The 15081-nt window shown below is 29.3% G+C and overlaps 3 protein-coding genes across 4 annotated transcripts; all 3 read right to left on the reverse strand.

The window, feature by feature from the left end:
- Positions 1 to 2182: 2182 nt before the first annotated feature.
- On the reverse strand, positions 2183 to 8052 carry LOC103577193 (uncharacterized). The gene is made up of 6 exons (XM_053739293.1): positions 7935 to 8052; positions 7115 to 7808; positions 5803 to 5885; positions 5312 to 5746; positions 4103 to 4798; positions 2183 to 3178 (listed from the first exon to the last, which is right to left on the reverse strand). The coding sequence occupies exons 1-6, from the start codon at positions 8017 to 8019 to the stop codon at positions 2295 to 2297; spliced, it is 2877 nt and encodes a 958-aa protein (XP_053595268.1). The 5' UTR covers positions 8020 to 8052; the 3' UTR covers positions 2183 to 2294.
- On the reverse strand, positions 3858 to 4975 carry LOC103577197 (peritrophin-1). The gene is made up of 2 exons (XM_008557754.2): positions 4869 to 4975; positions 3858 to 4798 (listed from the first exon to the last, which is right to left on the reverse strand). Exons 1-2 carry the CDS (start codon positions 4879 to 4881, stop codon positions 4074 to 4076), a joined length of 738 nt encoding a protein of 245 aa, XP_008555976.1. The 5' UTR covers positions 4882 to 4975; the 3' UTR covers positions 3858 to 4073.
- A 1649-nt stretch (positions 8053 to 9701) lies between the features above and the next one.
- LOC103577186 (neuroglobin) lies at positions 9702 to 14350 on the reverse strand. 2 transcript variants are annotated; one of them, XR_549401.3, is made up of 4 exons: positions 13987 to 14350; positions 12115 to 12346; positions 10332 to 10858; positions 9702 to 9992 (listed from the first exon to the last, which is right to left on the reverse strand). XR_549401.3 is itself a non-coding variant. In XM_008557735.3 (3 exons), the coding sequence occupies exons 1-3, from the start codon at positions 14175 to 14177 to the stop codon at positions 10718 to 10720; spliced, it is 564 nt and encodes a 187-aa protein (XP_008555957.1). In that variant the 5' UTR covers positions 14178 to 14350; the 3' UTR covers positions 9702 to 10717. The 2 variants fall into 2 exon arrangements, 1 of the variants encoding a protein (XP_008555957.1); XM_008557735.3 differs by having other exon boundaries at positions 9702 to 10858.
- Positions 14351 to 15081: the final 731 nt, after the last annotated feature.

The raw sequence follows: 15081 nt of genomic DNA on the forward strand, positions 1-15081 counted from the left end.
ATCAGCAGAATCCTCTTCTACAGCAGGTACTTCAATTTCTTCTTTATCTTCACTAGTATCTAGACTATTGTCAATAGAATTTTTATCAGCATCTAATTCATCAGTAGCACGTTCATTATCATTTTCATCTGAAAATGTTAATTCATTATCTTCATTATTGTCTAATTGATTATTTCCATCAGTATTCAGTTGATTAGCTCCAGTTTGATCAAATTTATTATACTGTTCAGTATCTGATTGATTATTTCCATTAGCATTCAATTGATTGGCTGCATCAGCACCAACTTTATCATGTTCAGTAGCAGTATTTGATTTTGGGACTTCAATTTTACACTTGGCCTCTTCTGGATCCACGCAACAATTACGTTCAACACTAAAGTGAAGATTGTCAGCACACGTCAGTAATTCCAGGCGCCCATTTTCCTTGCAACGGCAAAATTTATCACAATCCTGATGAGCAAACAAGACTGTTTCAAAGTTACCATCACTATCCATCGTACAATTGCCCAAGCAACCGTCGAATTTATTCAGACATTTAGCTTCTTTCGGGTTGACGCACTTGTTCAGCAATTCTGAGTAATGATAATTTCTGCTACATTTTCGTGTTAATTTATAGCCTCCCACCATACACATGCAGTATTTGTCGCAATCATCGTGAGGTAAATAGTGAGTAAAATATAATTTATCGTTGAACGATGGGCATTTTCCTATACATGTTCCCAGAGTTTTTATTCTGTTTAAAAAACTTCTGGTCTTCGGGAACATATATTTTGTAGCTTCATATTCTCTTGCTTGTTCTGCAGTCACTCCAATTATGGCGATCGACAAAATAACTATGAAAGATAATTAGAGTAAAAATTATTAATTAATTAATTAGTTAACTAAGTAGTGAAAATTGGAATCTTGCAATTACTTACCGAAAAACCGCAACATTTTGAATTATCGAATAAAAGAACAGCAGAAACTAAACTCAGTTTATGAATATTTCTTCACACGCATCTTCTTTTTATATGATAACTTTTGCAATAAATATTATAAATAAATAATGTTGCTATGAAAAAAGAATTAATTAAATGGGTCTTAATTACCCTAAGTAAATTTAATTATGAATATACTTAACTTTTATCAGTTTAATTTTTTAACACATTTTGATTGACTAACGTCATATTTTATATAAAATTCATCACCAGATTCCATTGTAATAAATTTTTAAATTAGATTATTTATATTTCTTAATAATAAATTACTTATAAATAATAAAAAAATTTATAGCTGCCAATAAGCGACAATTGATGGGTAAAAAAATATTGAACACTTGCGTAAATTTCTATTATATAATAGTTTTTTCCCGCCAAGAAATTTTTTTTTTGTGTTGTATTACATCACATATAGCTTTTAATTATTCATTTATTTTATCTCAGTACAATTAACATTTGATTTATAGTCACACGTTTGAGTTTTTTGGTTGAAAAATAAATCATCAGGACAATTAATAATTTCCGCATGACCGAAGTCGCATACGCAGAATTGTGTGCAATTTTTGTGGACAATATGGACAGTATGATCCAGTGAATTTTCTGCTGGGCATTTTTTCGTGCATCCTTGATTACTTTTACTGACACTGCATTGATCGTAAGTGTCAATACACTTTTTCTGTTTCGCTGAAAAATATTTATTGCCCTTGCATTTTTTTTGTGAGAGAAACCCTAGAGTGCATTCGCAGTATTTTTGACAGTCCTCGTGGGCTAGTTTAGTAAATTCAAATAATTTGCACTGTCTAGCGCAGTCAGATCCACTTTTTTTCAGTTGTAAATTTTCTGCGCCGTCAACTTCATTGATATTCAAATTATTTTCTTCAAATTCAGAAAATTCAATTGCGGTAGCAAATGTCATTAAAGTAATAATCACTATAATAATTATAATTTATAATTAATTTAGTAAATAATTTAGATAAATTTTTTTTCATACTTTACCCAAATATTTAAACATTTTGTAATTTATTTTAAATAATTATTTTAATGACAATGACAATTGGCGCGCAGAAACTCACATACTGACGTTTAATCTTGACCATCAACATTTATAATTCTTACAATCTAATCTAATATTATATTCATTATAAAAATTATAAAAAATAAAAAACTTAATCTTTATCTTATTAATTTAAAAAAACAAATAAAGATGATTTTTAAAAATAATTTTATTACAATAATAAAATAAATAAAACAATAAACTATGGAATACATTTTGAAAGAATTTCTATAATTTTAAAATTACAATTACTAAGTTTACTATTAATGTTCAATTGAACCGACACCAGTACAATTAGCGTTGAAAAAAAAATCGCATACTTTGCTTGCATTATTAAAATGTAAATTTGCCGGGCAGTTGATAACAATTTTTTCGCCCCAGTTACATTTACAAAATTTTTTACAATTTTTGTGAGGGATGTGAAGCGTATAATTAAGTGAGTTAGTCATTGGACAGTTGCCTAAACACCCTTCGACTTCTTGGTCTTCTTTGTCATCAACTTGCTCAGTGATTTCGTTGTCATAGTTGATGGTTTTTGATAACGTACGTTGTGACGCGAGATATTTAAATTCTTCGATACGATTTGGTGATTGGCAGTCAACATTGTAAGGCCAATCACAACTTTTGACTTTATTATTAAATAATAATCCTGCAGGACAGTTCGTTGGTTTTGCTGCACCCCAATCACACATACAGAATTTGGTGCAATTTTTATTGGGCAGTAATTCAACGTGATCGAGTAGATTTTTTGATGGACAGGTTCCTATGCATCCATTTTCATCAATTGGTGGCGTTGTTGTTGAAGGTTCTGTCGTTGGAGATGATGTCGTTGGAGGCTCTATTGTTGAAGGTGATGTTGAAGAAGGTAGTATTGGAGTTAATGTAGTGTCTAAAGATACATTTTTACATTCAGTTAATGATGGATGAACACATTTTCCCCAGAGATATGAGAAATATTTTCCATCTTCACATGAATATTCAATCAGCTCTCCCCATGGCGTACATTCGCAATATTTATCACAGTCTTCGTGTTCCAATAAATGATCCAACCCATAATCATCATGCATATCATCGTCAATCCAACTCTCACATTCTCCAATACATTTCGATGCATATGTTGTACCAAAAAATGCAACCACCAATACCACTGCAATATAAAATTTCATTTTAATTTCACGTAAATAAAAAAACAATTGGTAATTCTATAAATAAAAGCTTTAATTATTTTTACTAGAAATTTATTATTTCTGTACATTTTTTGTCTATGTACAATTATAATTATCATCACTCATTTATTACCAATAGTATAAAAAACAATTCTAGATAATTTTCAAAGTTAATTTTAAAAAATTACTTACCCAATAATTTCATGCTGATTTTTCCGTCTCTAGAATTTTTTTTCATCTCAAAAAAATGAGGGATACTTCGACCAAGTCAATAAATCGTGTGTATAAAAAATATGACCACAATTATCTTATATTTTAATTCGTAATCAAGCACTCGATAATAATCACCAAATCAGCCAATCAATTTGATGAAATTCATGTAAATTATGCGTCATTGTCATACGTAATTAACTATTTTAAAAACAAGTAAAGCTAAATTGCTTGTATTATCGGTCCACTTCAACTTTACCTGAAATTCTTATCATATTACATCTACTTATTGTATATTGCAAGTTAAAAAAACCAAAAGATTAATTATTATCTAATTTGAGAAATTTATTATCAAAAGATCTTATATAATCGCTAAATACAATCAGTAACACATTGAATTAACTATACACAGAAAATAAAGATTTCTTATAACAAACAATTTTTAATCACCTCAAAAAAATTTTAATTTGCCCAAAAATAAAATTTCCATTCTGAATTGACATCAAAAAATTGAAACTCAAAATTGACATCAAATACAATGACAAGAAAAAATCTTTTAGGGCGAGAAATTTTTTCCAGTCGTAAAAAAATTTTTGTTTTCATTTCATAATGAAAAATATTTATTTCCATGTCAATTTACTCTTCTAATATATATATTTTTAAAAATTAATAACTAAATATAAGCCGATTTTTACAATCAGCCTCAGCAGGACTAACACACTCATGAATATCCATTGAAAAATGTAAATTATAATTGCATTCCATTTCCGCAGGGTTACCATTGACGCAAATGCAGTATTTAGTACAATCACCATGGGCTAGATACTCAAAATCATCAGGATTTTGTGAACACGTGCCAATGCAATGAGTATTCTCTGGTATCAATGAAGGAGTAGTAGAAGTAGTTGTAGTTGCATCCGAAATACAGACTGCTTCGTTAGGCGGATAACAAATCCCATGGGTAATACTGTATTTGAAGCCATACGGGCAATCTTTAACCAGCGCAGTGCCTTTCTCACATATACAAAATTTACGGCAATCAGCGTTGGGCAAAACGTGGACAGCTTGTGGCCAATTTTCATCCGGACACTTTCCAATGCAACCCATTCTTCTTTCCGCACACTTGGCGAATTTAGGCAACACACATCTTCGTAACTCAACTGACCAATGTTTGTTTCTCGGGCATTTCTTTACAAACAGATGCCCCAAAAAGCATTTGCAAAATTTGTTGCAATCCTCGTGAGGTAATATTGAAAAAATATGTTTCGAAGGCCATGAACATTTTCCGATGCACTTTGACAAATCCATTGGTTTTATTTCATCAAATAAATTAAACTCTCTTAAACTCACACTTTCCATTGCTGACGCGTACGTCAGCCCGAATATCAAAACTATAATTTGGAGATTAATTATAAATTATGCATTCAATAATTAATTAGAAAAATTTTTATCAATACTTACTGAGAAACAACATTTTGTTTCAGTATCTGTCGTTCTTTTAACAAAACTACTGAGCAAATGTGAACTTAAAGTCTTTTATACTTAATACTGATCACTAAATAGTTTAAATTACAGATGTACTCTATTAGTTCAATGAGTCAGTATGAGTAAAAAAATAAAATTCATGATATGAAATCTAGTGTAAATATTAACAGACATAGGATAACTTAAAAATGGTTTTAAATTATCAAATTACTTAATATTTATTTTTTTATTGTTGATAATTTGATGATAGTAGATATCTTGAGAAAAATTTAATATAAAAAGTATATTATTAAATTTAATTAATTAATTTTAATATTAAAAATAAATAACAACATGAATTTATTTATTTATTTGTAAACAAAACGATGGACACAATGATTAATATAAAAAATTTATTTAAAATTAGTAATCATAATCACTATTAGGACAATTGGCATAATATGGAAGGTCACAGCGAGCCTGTTCTACATTAAAGTCCAAACCCTCTGGACAATTGTGTACTTCGGTATTTTTTTCACACCGACACAAGCAAAATTTATTGCAGTTCTCATGAGCCAGTAGACAAACTTTGTTAGGATCTTCACAAAAACACTCTCCTATGCAGCCTCTAGAACTATAGTCTTCTTCTTGGCATTGAGCTTCTGCGGGGTTCATGCAGACAAAATTTTTTGACGAAAAATGGAGACCTTCTGGACATGATGCTTCTATTGGTCTGCCCTGGCTGCACATGCAATATTTAGAGCAAATTTTATGGGGCAAATACGGAATGTAGGTGTCTCTGCAACTCCCGATGCAATCGGTCGATTTTGCTGATATTTTTGAGATTGAAACAGCAGCGGTTATCGCTAAAATTGCTGTGAAAATTTATAAATAATTATTTTATTATTTTAAAATTAAGTTGGTTACTTACTTAGAAATTTACTCATTTTTCGGGCTTTTAAATAGTTAACGATGGTATAGAAATGACTAAAGACGTTATGAATTTTTAGTTTCCTTTATATAGCCAACTAATCGCTAGAATTAATCGATTAATGCCATGTAATGGACTTTACTTTTGGCTATAAAAAAAAAACTATGATACGTGTACTATCTAATTTATCTAATCATCTATCTGTTGCTACCTGTTTTTACAATTTTAGGATTTATCTCGTTTGAGTGCTCATGTTGATATGATTAATTACATTTTAACATGCGTCGTAAGAAAAAAGAATCGATAGTCACAATACCATTAAAGTAAAATTTCATTAACTTGGAAAAAAATTTGTTTTTTTGTATTATCGGGGCGTTTCGAATAAACTGGAAAAATTTGAAAAAATTATGTAGGAATTACAGTTTCAAAAAATTTCAGGATTTTTTAAAAATATTTAATAAAAAGACTACTGGAAATTCTATTCAAAAATTCTTATTTTTTAAGGATTTCCAAATGGTTACGAAAAATCGGAAATTTCCTAGAAACTTGACATCGAAAGTCCCTTCTCTTGTAATTTTTAAAAATTTGCAAAATCTTAAATCCACAAGAACAAGTAAAATTTCGAAAAACCTTTGAAATGAAATTTGAATTTATTTTTGCTCTTTAATTGTGTGAGAAATATTTATTGTATAAAAAAATATAATATATAAGAATTTATTTTTTATAAATGTAAAAGATAGAAAATATGTTTATCATTGATTTTAAAATTCGATATTGAATTATCTCTCTGAAAGTCTTTCGATGCCGGAAGACCCAATCACGGGAATATGTAATCACAAGTTATCACCAAAATAAAAAAAATAAGGTCTCTAAAGTTTAATTTGTATATTCTAAAGCGGGAATTTTTCATATTTTGGGCTGGAAAAAATTTTTATCATAGACTATTTCAAAACTCTTTTTATTGAATTATTTATTTGACTGTGGGTTAATATACAAAACAAAAAAAAACATCTGTGTTGTGAAATTTAATATTAACAATTTTAGTTTTCAAACCTCAATACTTTCAGATACAAATAGAATTTTCTAATAATATATATATTTAAATTATAAATATATACATTTTTTTAAATATCATAGATAAAAAAAACTGGAGTACTGAAAAAATATTAAAATAAAATCATTGAATTTTTATTACAAAAAACAAGACACGATTTCATTGAAAAAAAAATTATTTTTTTAATTATTTATTATTTCATAATACAACGATCCATAGAATAATCAGTAAAAAAGCTTTAAATAAAAAATCAATTAAAAATAAGTAGAATTATAATCAGAATGGGCACAGCGTGCGATTTCCGGTTGGACGCATTTTTTTTCTGGCCAACTAAATAATAATTCAGCCGGACAACTGTGAATAATTCTATCATAGCCTTGAATACACAAACAATATTTGTTACAATTTTTGTGGGGAAGTAAATAAATAACATTTGGCTGCATATTTGCTGGACACTTTCCAATACAGTCTTCAGAATTTACTTCCTGGTGATCATTCACTTCATTCGGTTGTAAGCAACTGTTCGTTTCCGGTATGAAATTCGCTCCAGGTTGGCACTTCATTACAATGGGGTTCCCAAAGTAACACAAGCAGAATTTTTTGGGGTCTGAGTGAGGGAGGTAATTTATTGAACTGTCGCATTTCCCAACACAAGATGACTTCGATTGACTAATTGCAGCTACGTCCTCATTCTGATTATCGTTTTTGATAGCAGATCTGTCTTCTTGACATTCAGCGTCCCAAGGATTCATGCAGACGTGATTTTCTGGTGAAAAATGTAGGTCAGCAGGACATGACATCTCAGTAGGTCGTCCATGATTGCAGACGCAAAATTTTGTACAAATTTTGTGTGGCAAATACGGAGTTTCACTATTTTGACAGTTTCCGATGCATTCTGATATTTCTGATGACACTTTTGACAAAGTGATCAAAATAACGATCACCGAAATTACTAAAAAAAAAAAAAGTTTAATTAATTTATAATAAGTAGCAACGTTTTTTTCTTTTTGACAAAACTACTTATCGCTTTTGAATTTATTGAGATAATAAATATGTATTATGATTGTTTAGAACTTACTTAAACATTGACGCATTATGTGGGTCTTGAAATATTTAACACTATTAGAATTATTCAAATGATACCGCGGTCTTTTATCTGCCATTTATATAGAACACTAATCGCTAAAATATACTGATAAAATTATTTGGTGTAAGCATTTATCAAATTAATATATAACAAGGAAGTGGGATATATTTTTGATTACCAAAAAACAATGATATGATAGTATTATCTAATTTATCTAATCATCAGTGTTTGTTTTTTATTTTTATTTCGATAGAATTCAAATGCCTTTTGACAGTGACTCTCCTATTTCAGTTTATCTAGATGTACAAATATTTTTAAATTCTCGTAACGGTTTTCGATAGTTTGTATTTTTCTCTCATAAGTACACTGAGAAAAAAAATTAAATTCGGGTAAATATTTTTGAAACCTATATTGTACGAAAAATTTTTTTTAAGTTTTGAGAATATTATTTTTAACAAAATGAGAAGATGAAAAAGAAAATTTCAGTCGCTAGTCTTATGCCCACTTCCTCTCTAGCAGTTCCCAAAGATATTCAGTCCAATTTTTTCCAAGTTTCGCAGCAAGAAATTTTTCTAAGTCCTCATACTGAAAATTATAAAGGAAAAGTTTCAAAAAATCGACCATTCAGGATTTAGTGATATGAATTTCTGTGCTATAAAAAAAAAAAATTTGGTTTTGAGAAAAAATAAATTTTTCTTGGCTTTTTAAGAAAACTTGACATCTTAAAGTTGTCCTGCTACTTGGGAATAAAAATGCCATTGCATGTTTTTTGCCGCCAATTTAAAATTGATAATAACCCGCGTATTTTTAGTAGATCGCACACTGCCATCTTCTGTTTCATATCAGAACTTTATCATCATCTTCATTGATGGTAAGTTTCATTCAAAATTTCCCTCTTCGGGCACATAATTTTATCAGAGTACGATAAAATGAAAATCATTAATTCGAAATCATTGAAATTCAAAAGTTTCACTATCTTAAATTATTAAATTAAAACTACAAAGCGAATTAAAAGTGGGATCACTGAGTTGACATCAAAAGCAAATAGTTTAAGGAAAATATCAAAGTATCAAAGTTTCGTTATCTTTTACACAGAAACTTTTTATAAAAATAATTTTTCAGTGGTTAATATTTAAAGCCGAGATGTATAATTTTGCAAGTACTCTTACCTTATTAGTGTCAAAGGCACTCGACCTAAAAAGCTCGAATGCCAGGTCGTTCCCGCCTGTAACCATCACTAATGGTACGTAGACTAAATAAAAAAGAAAAAATAATAATAATAATAATAAAAAATAACACAAACAAGAAGGTCAAAGATGAAACAAAAAACGTGTCGTGACTTTTACTCTGTAAAAAATCAGGAGTAAATTCGGAGTGATTACGGATTTTATTTAAATTTCACATGATACTGGTTAGCCGACTCCTAATAATTTTTGAATTTTTGTTTTAGCAATAAATTATAACAAAAAAAATATTTGAAAAAATTGCACCTATAGCTTTTTAAATTTTCTACATGTGCATATTTTTAGTTTTCATTTTTTCGTAATTGATTTTTTAAAAAACAAATCCAAAAGTATAAAAAGTTATTTAATCAGCGTTCGCTCCCGAAATTTTTTACAGTGTATCGAAAAATGAAAGATATCATGAATACAATTATAATAAACATCGGGCAATTATTATTATATAACAATCCAGAACACAAGATGTACATTTCATATTTATATTTTTTAAATATATTGTGTACATAGATTTATTTATTGTATGTTTTATTTATAATTTTTTGGTTTCTTGAAGACTTTCGGTAAAACACTTTTATTTTGTACCTCCATTTCATGTTTCTGAGTATATTTACGAAGATACTATATATGTTTGTATATTATTTCTTTAGTTTTATTCATACATCAATTAGAGAAGTCAACATGTCATGTTCATCCCCTTTACCGTTAATTCAATCGGAAGCCTCTTAGTATTTTTATTTAAATTACGCATGAGTAAAAAAAAAATTTATTTTTCTCAAAATAACTCGGATGAACGTGACAGGAAAATTATCTGAATAAAATATACGTCGTCATCAATAATCAAGGAACACACACGTGTTTTTTTTTTTTCTTTTTTAGGTAAAAGACCCCATTGTAAATTGACATTGTAGCGAGGGGATAAAACCTCCGCTTGTCTTTAATTTTTAAATATTTGTTCCATTTATTACTAACGTAATAATAAATGGTAATTATTAATCAATAATAATTATTAAATATTACATAATTCGGTTTTATCATTTAGTTAATCATGTCATTCATATTAATTATAAAATTATACAGAAAGTAAATAAAATTCAAATATTCATCCGCTCGCACATCCACACACACGCAAATATACATATATATTTACCTATTTTTCACTTTTGTAATAAGTATGTAATTATTAGTTTTCAACACACTCGAGCGTGCAGACGATTCATCGATTCAAAGTTCCCTCTTTTTTTGTCTGTATCCATATATTTATTTTTTTTTCTTTTCTCTTTGTGTCTTTGCCCAAACATTCTCGAGTATTTATACGAAGAATCGACCGTAAAAATAGTTAATACAGGTAATAATATACGGAATTGACTAGAATGTATCCGCGCAGCGATCGAGTAAGTCTCAGTCATAAATTTGGACCATTTTATTGTGTAATTGTTTTTTTTTTAAATACGCTGCACTATTTTGTGTTGAAATGCTCCAATAAAATGTAGAAAAAAATCAACATTTGGCAACGTAGTATATATATATTTTTTTTTACTTCTGGGCTTTGTCAAACCCATCGATCAGCGTCTCTATTATAAACTTTATCGTAAGTTTATATATAGTCTCCACATTATCCGTGTAGCGATCCTCGAGAGTGCGTTTAACAGCCTCCAAAAACGGTGTTTCTATTTTCTGTAACATATTAATGCGAGTAAATCCTTTATCATCCCTTTATAATATGACATATTAAATTTTTTTATAGCCTTATATTTTATAGCTGTCGATTTATGGATAAATATTGTAGCAACTTTGACGTGAATGAATAATATATGGGAGTATATATCGTGCGGGATGAAGGAAAACGTTATGGCTTAGACCTCAAGTCGGCTAACACACATTAACATACATAGATAATGTATATGTACATGGGTAGAAGTGTATATAAATATATCTTTATAGTATTTTCATATAAGCTGTCTTTTACGCCCTCTTTGTCTAATAAAAGGACAATAGGACCAATAGACAAGCTCACCCTTCGCTTTTCCTGTTTCTGCAGGGATGTCGCGAGCAAGAACATGAGCGACGTTAACCGCTAGAGAGAATCAAATCAAAGAGCCTTTTGTAATATATATATATATATATATATTGGATTGAGGAAGAATATAATATGATTAAACCACATACCGCCATAACATCATTATCATTATCGTATTTAAAATTTATTTTCGGTATTTATGTCAATGGTACATGAGTTTAGGAGTGTCAATAATTTGAACTTAGGAATTATTCCTATCAAATTTAATAATTAGAACTTGGAATTAAATTATTCATAAATTTTCAAATTATTCATACACGGAAAAAAATATATGGAATTTCAACATGCTGTCGATTAAAATTTAAACAGGAAGTCACCAAAAAAATATTAGGCAGCACTAAAAAGAATTATATACTTAAAAGTTAGATAAATTGAATTATAGTAGAGAACAAGAAATTTTTCAAGGCTCACAATTGTAATAGTTATAGTAGAGCATGATGTTTTTGGTGACTTCCGGTTTCAAGTTTGGTCGATAGAATACTAAAAATTCGTCCGTTTTTTATCTCAATTTTTCTGCGGGTATTTTCGAATTATTTTAAAATTAACGACTGTGTCAAAAATTTTCTTTTGATAAAATTGTTATATATTTTCCAAAAATTCAAATTTTTGCCAGAGGTAATTAGAACTCATATGAAAGCACAACAAAATAATTACTTGGTAATTTTAAAAAATTAAGCTCTATTAAATAAAATTTAAATATTTGAATTCCAATCAAATTTCTCGGATTTTAATCGAATAATTTTAAAAGAATAATTCTATGAGAATCGAAGACAATTCGCACAGTCCTAAGTCTAGATAAACTTTTGAATAAAATTAAACATCTAATTATGTATTTGTTAATATGAATAGTTACCCAAAAATATTGTTTGTTGAATCCTGGTATTTTGGTATGAGATGCGCCAACTTGATGAAGATATGTTAAGAAGGCATCCATATCATCTAGACTTTTAATACTTTCATCTAAAGTTTCCATAACTGTATTCGCGTGTTCCGCGAGCTCCATGCTCTCAGCTTGCTGTTCTCTCGTTTTAAGTTCTCGAAATTTGGTAAATAGATTAAGGAGCTCGCTGTTGTCTTCGAAGAGCCTGTAAAATATATCAGTTATCGATATGTGAAAAAAAAATGAGAGAAGAAGAATAAAGAGAAGCAATTTACAGAACACAGTATTTAAATAAAGACTTAAAATTCACTTGACACGTGAACCGTGATTCATATATACATGCATGATTGAAGCAACTAGTACGACAGCACACATATGTATGGTAAAACGAGGGCAAAGGGCATGTACACACAGAAAGGCTTATTGATTCGCCAAGCAGGTTGACCGCTGGACCGAGAAACGTATCACCTTTTGTAACGGCGCTTCGTAACGCGTGAATACCAACATGTATTAATTCCACTTGTTTTATTTAAAGCTTTCTTAGCTAAATTACAGACGATTCCCGAATGTAAATAAAACTGATCGACGGTAAATCAACATTTGGTTAAATAATTTATAATTGAGATATAAATAGACCTGACTTACCAAACCAAACACTAAATGCTAAAATCATTTTTGATGTGTATATATATATATATATATATATATATATATATATATATATATATATATATATATATATATATATATATATATATATATTTATGTATTCAGACGAGGGTTGATGCCTATAAGGAAGATCCATCAAGTGTTATCAAGAGATTATATGAAAAATTTAATATATTAAATAAATGAAGGTTATAAGCCGATCTCGAGGACGGAAAATGATTAAACGATTAGTTGCTATCCAGGAACATTAACATTAACACCGCCTCCAGACATCCCTCCTTCAATTTCACGCTGAGTTTATCTCGCGAAATTTAATTATGTTTCCGTTTTTCTCATCTTCGATATTGTTTATTTATAATATGATGTTTCATATATTATTTATAGATGATACTAAATATTTTTTATCATTACGCTCGACAAATATAATAAAGAATCTATCTCTGTATAAATATATATACAAAAAAATATAATAAGGCAAAAAAATCTTCACTCGCCCCAAGAAAATTTCATGATACTGAAATTAGCCATTGCCATAACTTTTGAATTTTTTTAAAAATGAAAAATTTTAAAATAAAAAATATTTTGGAAAAATGCACACATAGTTTTTTAAATTTTCTACAAGTGCATATTTTTATTTTATTTTTTTTTAATTAAATTAAAAAAAAAAAATTCAAAATTTATTTTCCCGCCAAGAAATTGAATTTTTTTTGTTTCTATTTTTAATCTGTCGTATATTTGTGGCTAATAGTTTAATACAAATCCATTAGACGTTTATTTCGAGTTATTTTCTCATAGGAATTTGACGTCAAAGGGATGAGGATCGTATTTACGCATTATAGGGTGTAGTGTGTCTCAGTGGGAAGGTTTTATCACTTTACTTCTCCACCAACATGTTGAGATTAATTTCCGGTGAAGCTCATTGATCATTGACGCAGAGAAATGTGTTTAAAATTGATATCGTCTGTCGAGCTGGTTAGTTTTTTTTTCTTTAACAAGTCGATAGTTTTAAAGTCTCTTTTGTTAATAAAAATACTCTACATCCACATATATATATATATATATATATCTACATATAGGGATGTAGGGATGTGTAGAATGAATAAACAGCATAGCGGAATTGATAAAACCACACGATATGATATTTAAATTTAAACGAGAATATAAAGGACGGCTTACTTGACAAACATATAAACTCCAGTTGGTTCCATAGCTCGTGCAACGGCTTTCCAACTTGCGATAATGGTAAATTTTTGTCTCGCTGTTAATGGTAATCGCGGATCAGTCGCTGCTGGAGGTGGTGGCGATTCTCTGCCACCTTGACTAGGCTGCGTCGTCGATGACGCCAATTTGCTGAGATCGCACCCCATTGTTTTTTAAATATTTAAATCCAGTCACTGACACTTTACACTTTACCTAATTTTTATCTACGCCACCTACGCGACACATAAATTTATATCTTTATCCATCTTTATCACCATTTTAAAATAAACATCAGTCTCTCCTCCCTTCCAAACCTGCGAGGCTCTGCTACCAGACAATTATTAAAAAAAAAAAAAACGCGGCAATCTTTTTAAATTAAATAACAAAAATAAAATATCCAGGTTCTATATAAAAAAAAAAAAAAAAAAATGAAAAAAAAATTTATCGAGTTTAAAAAAAGTTCAATTGAGCTTTTATTCTTTCTACTAAAACTCCAGCATTACTTTATTTATTATCTTCAACTTATCCCGCGCTTCAAAGATTCTTCCATCTTTATCCCGCCAATTTTTTTCATTTTACGCCGCGTTGTATTTCTATTATAAATTTTATTCTTTTTAAAAACTATCAGCTGGGAAAAATCCGACAGAGCACTCACTCACAGGTGGCAATAACCAGCTTATTTTTGATGACAGGTATAACCGAGCTTCCAATTGTAGTAACAATAACAATAACAACAACAACAACAACACAATGCTGGGGATCACACTCCAATAAAGGCTGTGACCTACTACCGTTAACTCTGTTTCCAGAATCAGACTCATTGCATTTATTTACCTACGAGCCTCTCAGAGCTTTTCTCATTCCGCAACTGCAACAAAAAATCTAATAATAAAACTTTACACTTGACATCATACACTACCTCATACTCTCTCTATATATATATGTATATATATATTACATTAGATCCATTTTATTATTAATATCAACATTATTATACTTATTATTCCTCACCTTTCTGTACCTCGCAAGCTCCAGCCTTGGATTATTATCTTGTCTCATCGATGCTAATAT

The sequence above is a fragment of the Microplitis demolitor genome, chromosome 5, assembly GCF_026212275.2.
Source record: "Microplitis demolitor isolate Queensland-Clemson2020A chromosome 5, iyMicDemo2.1a, whole genome shotgun sequence".
In the NCBI taxonomy this organism is placed as follows: Eukaryota; Metazoa; Arthropoda; class Insecta; order Hymenoptera; family Braconidae; genus Microplitis; species Microplitis demolitor.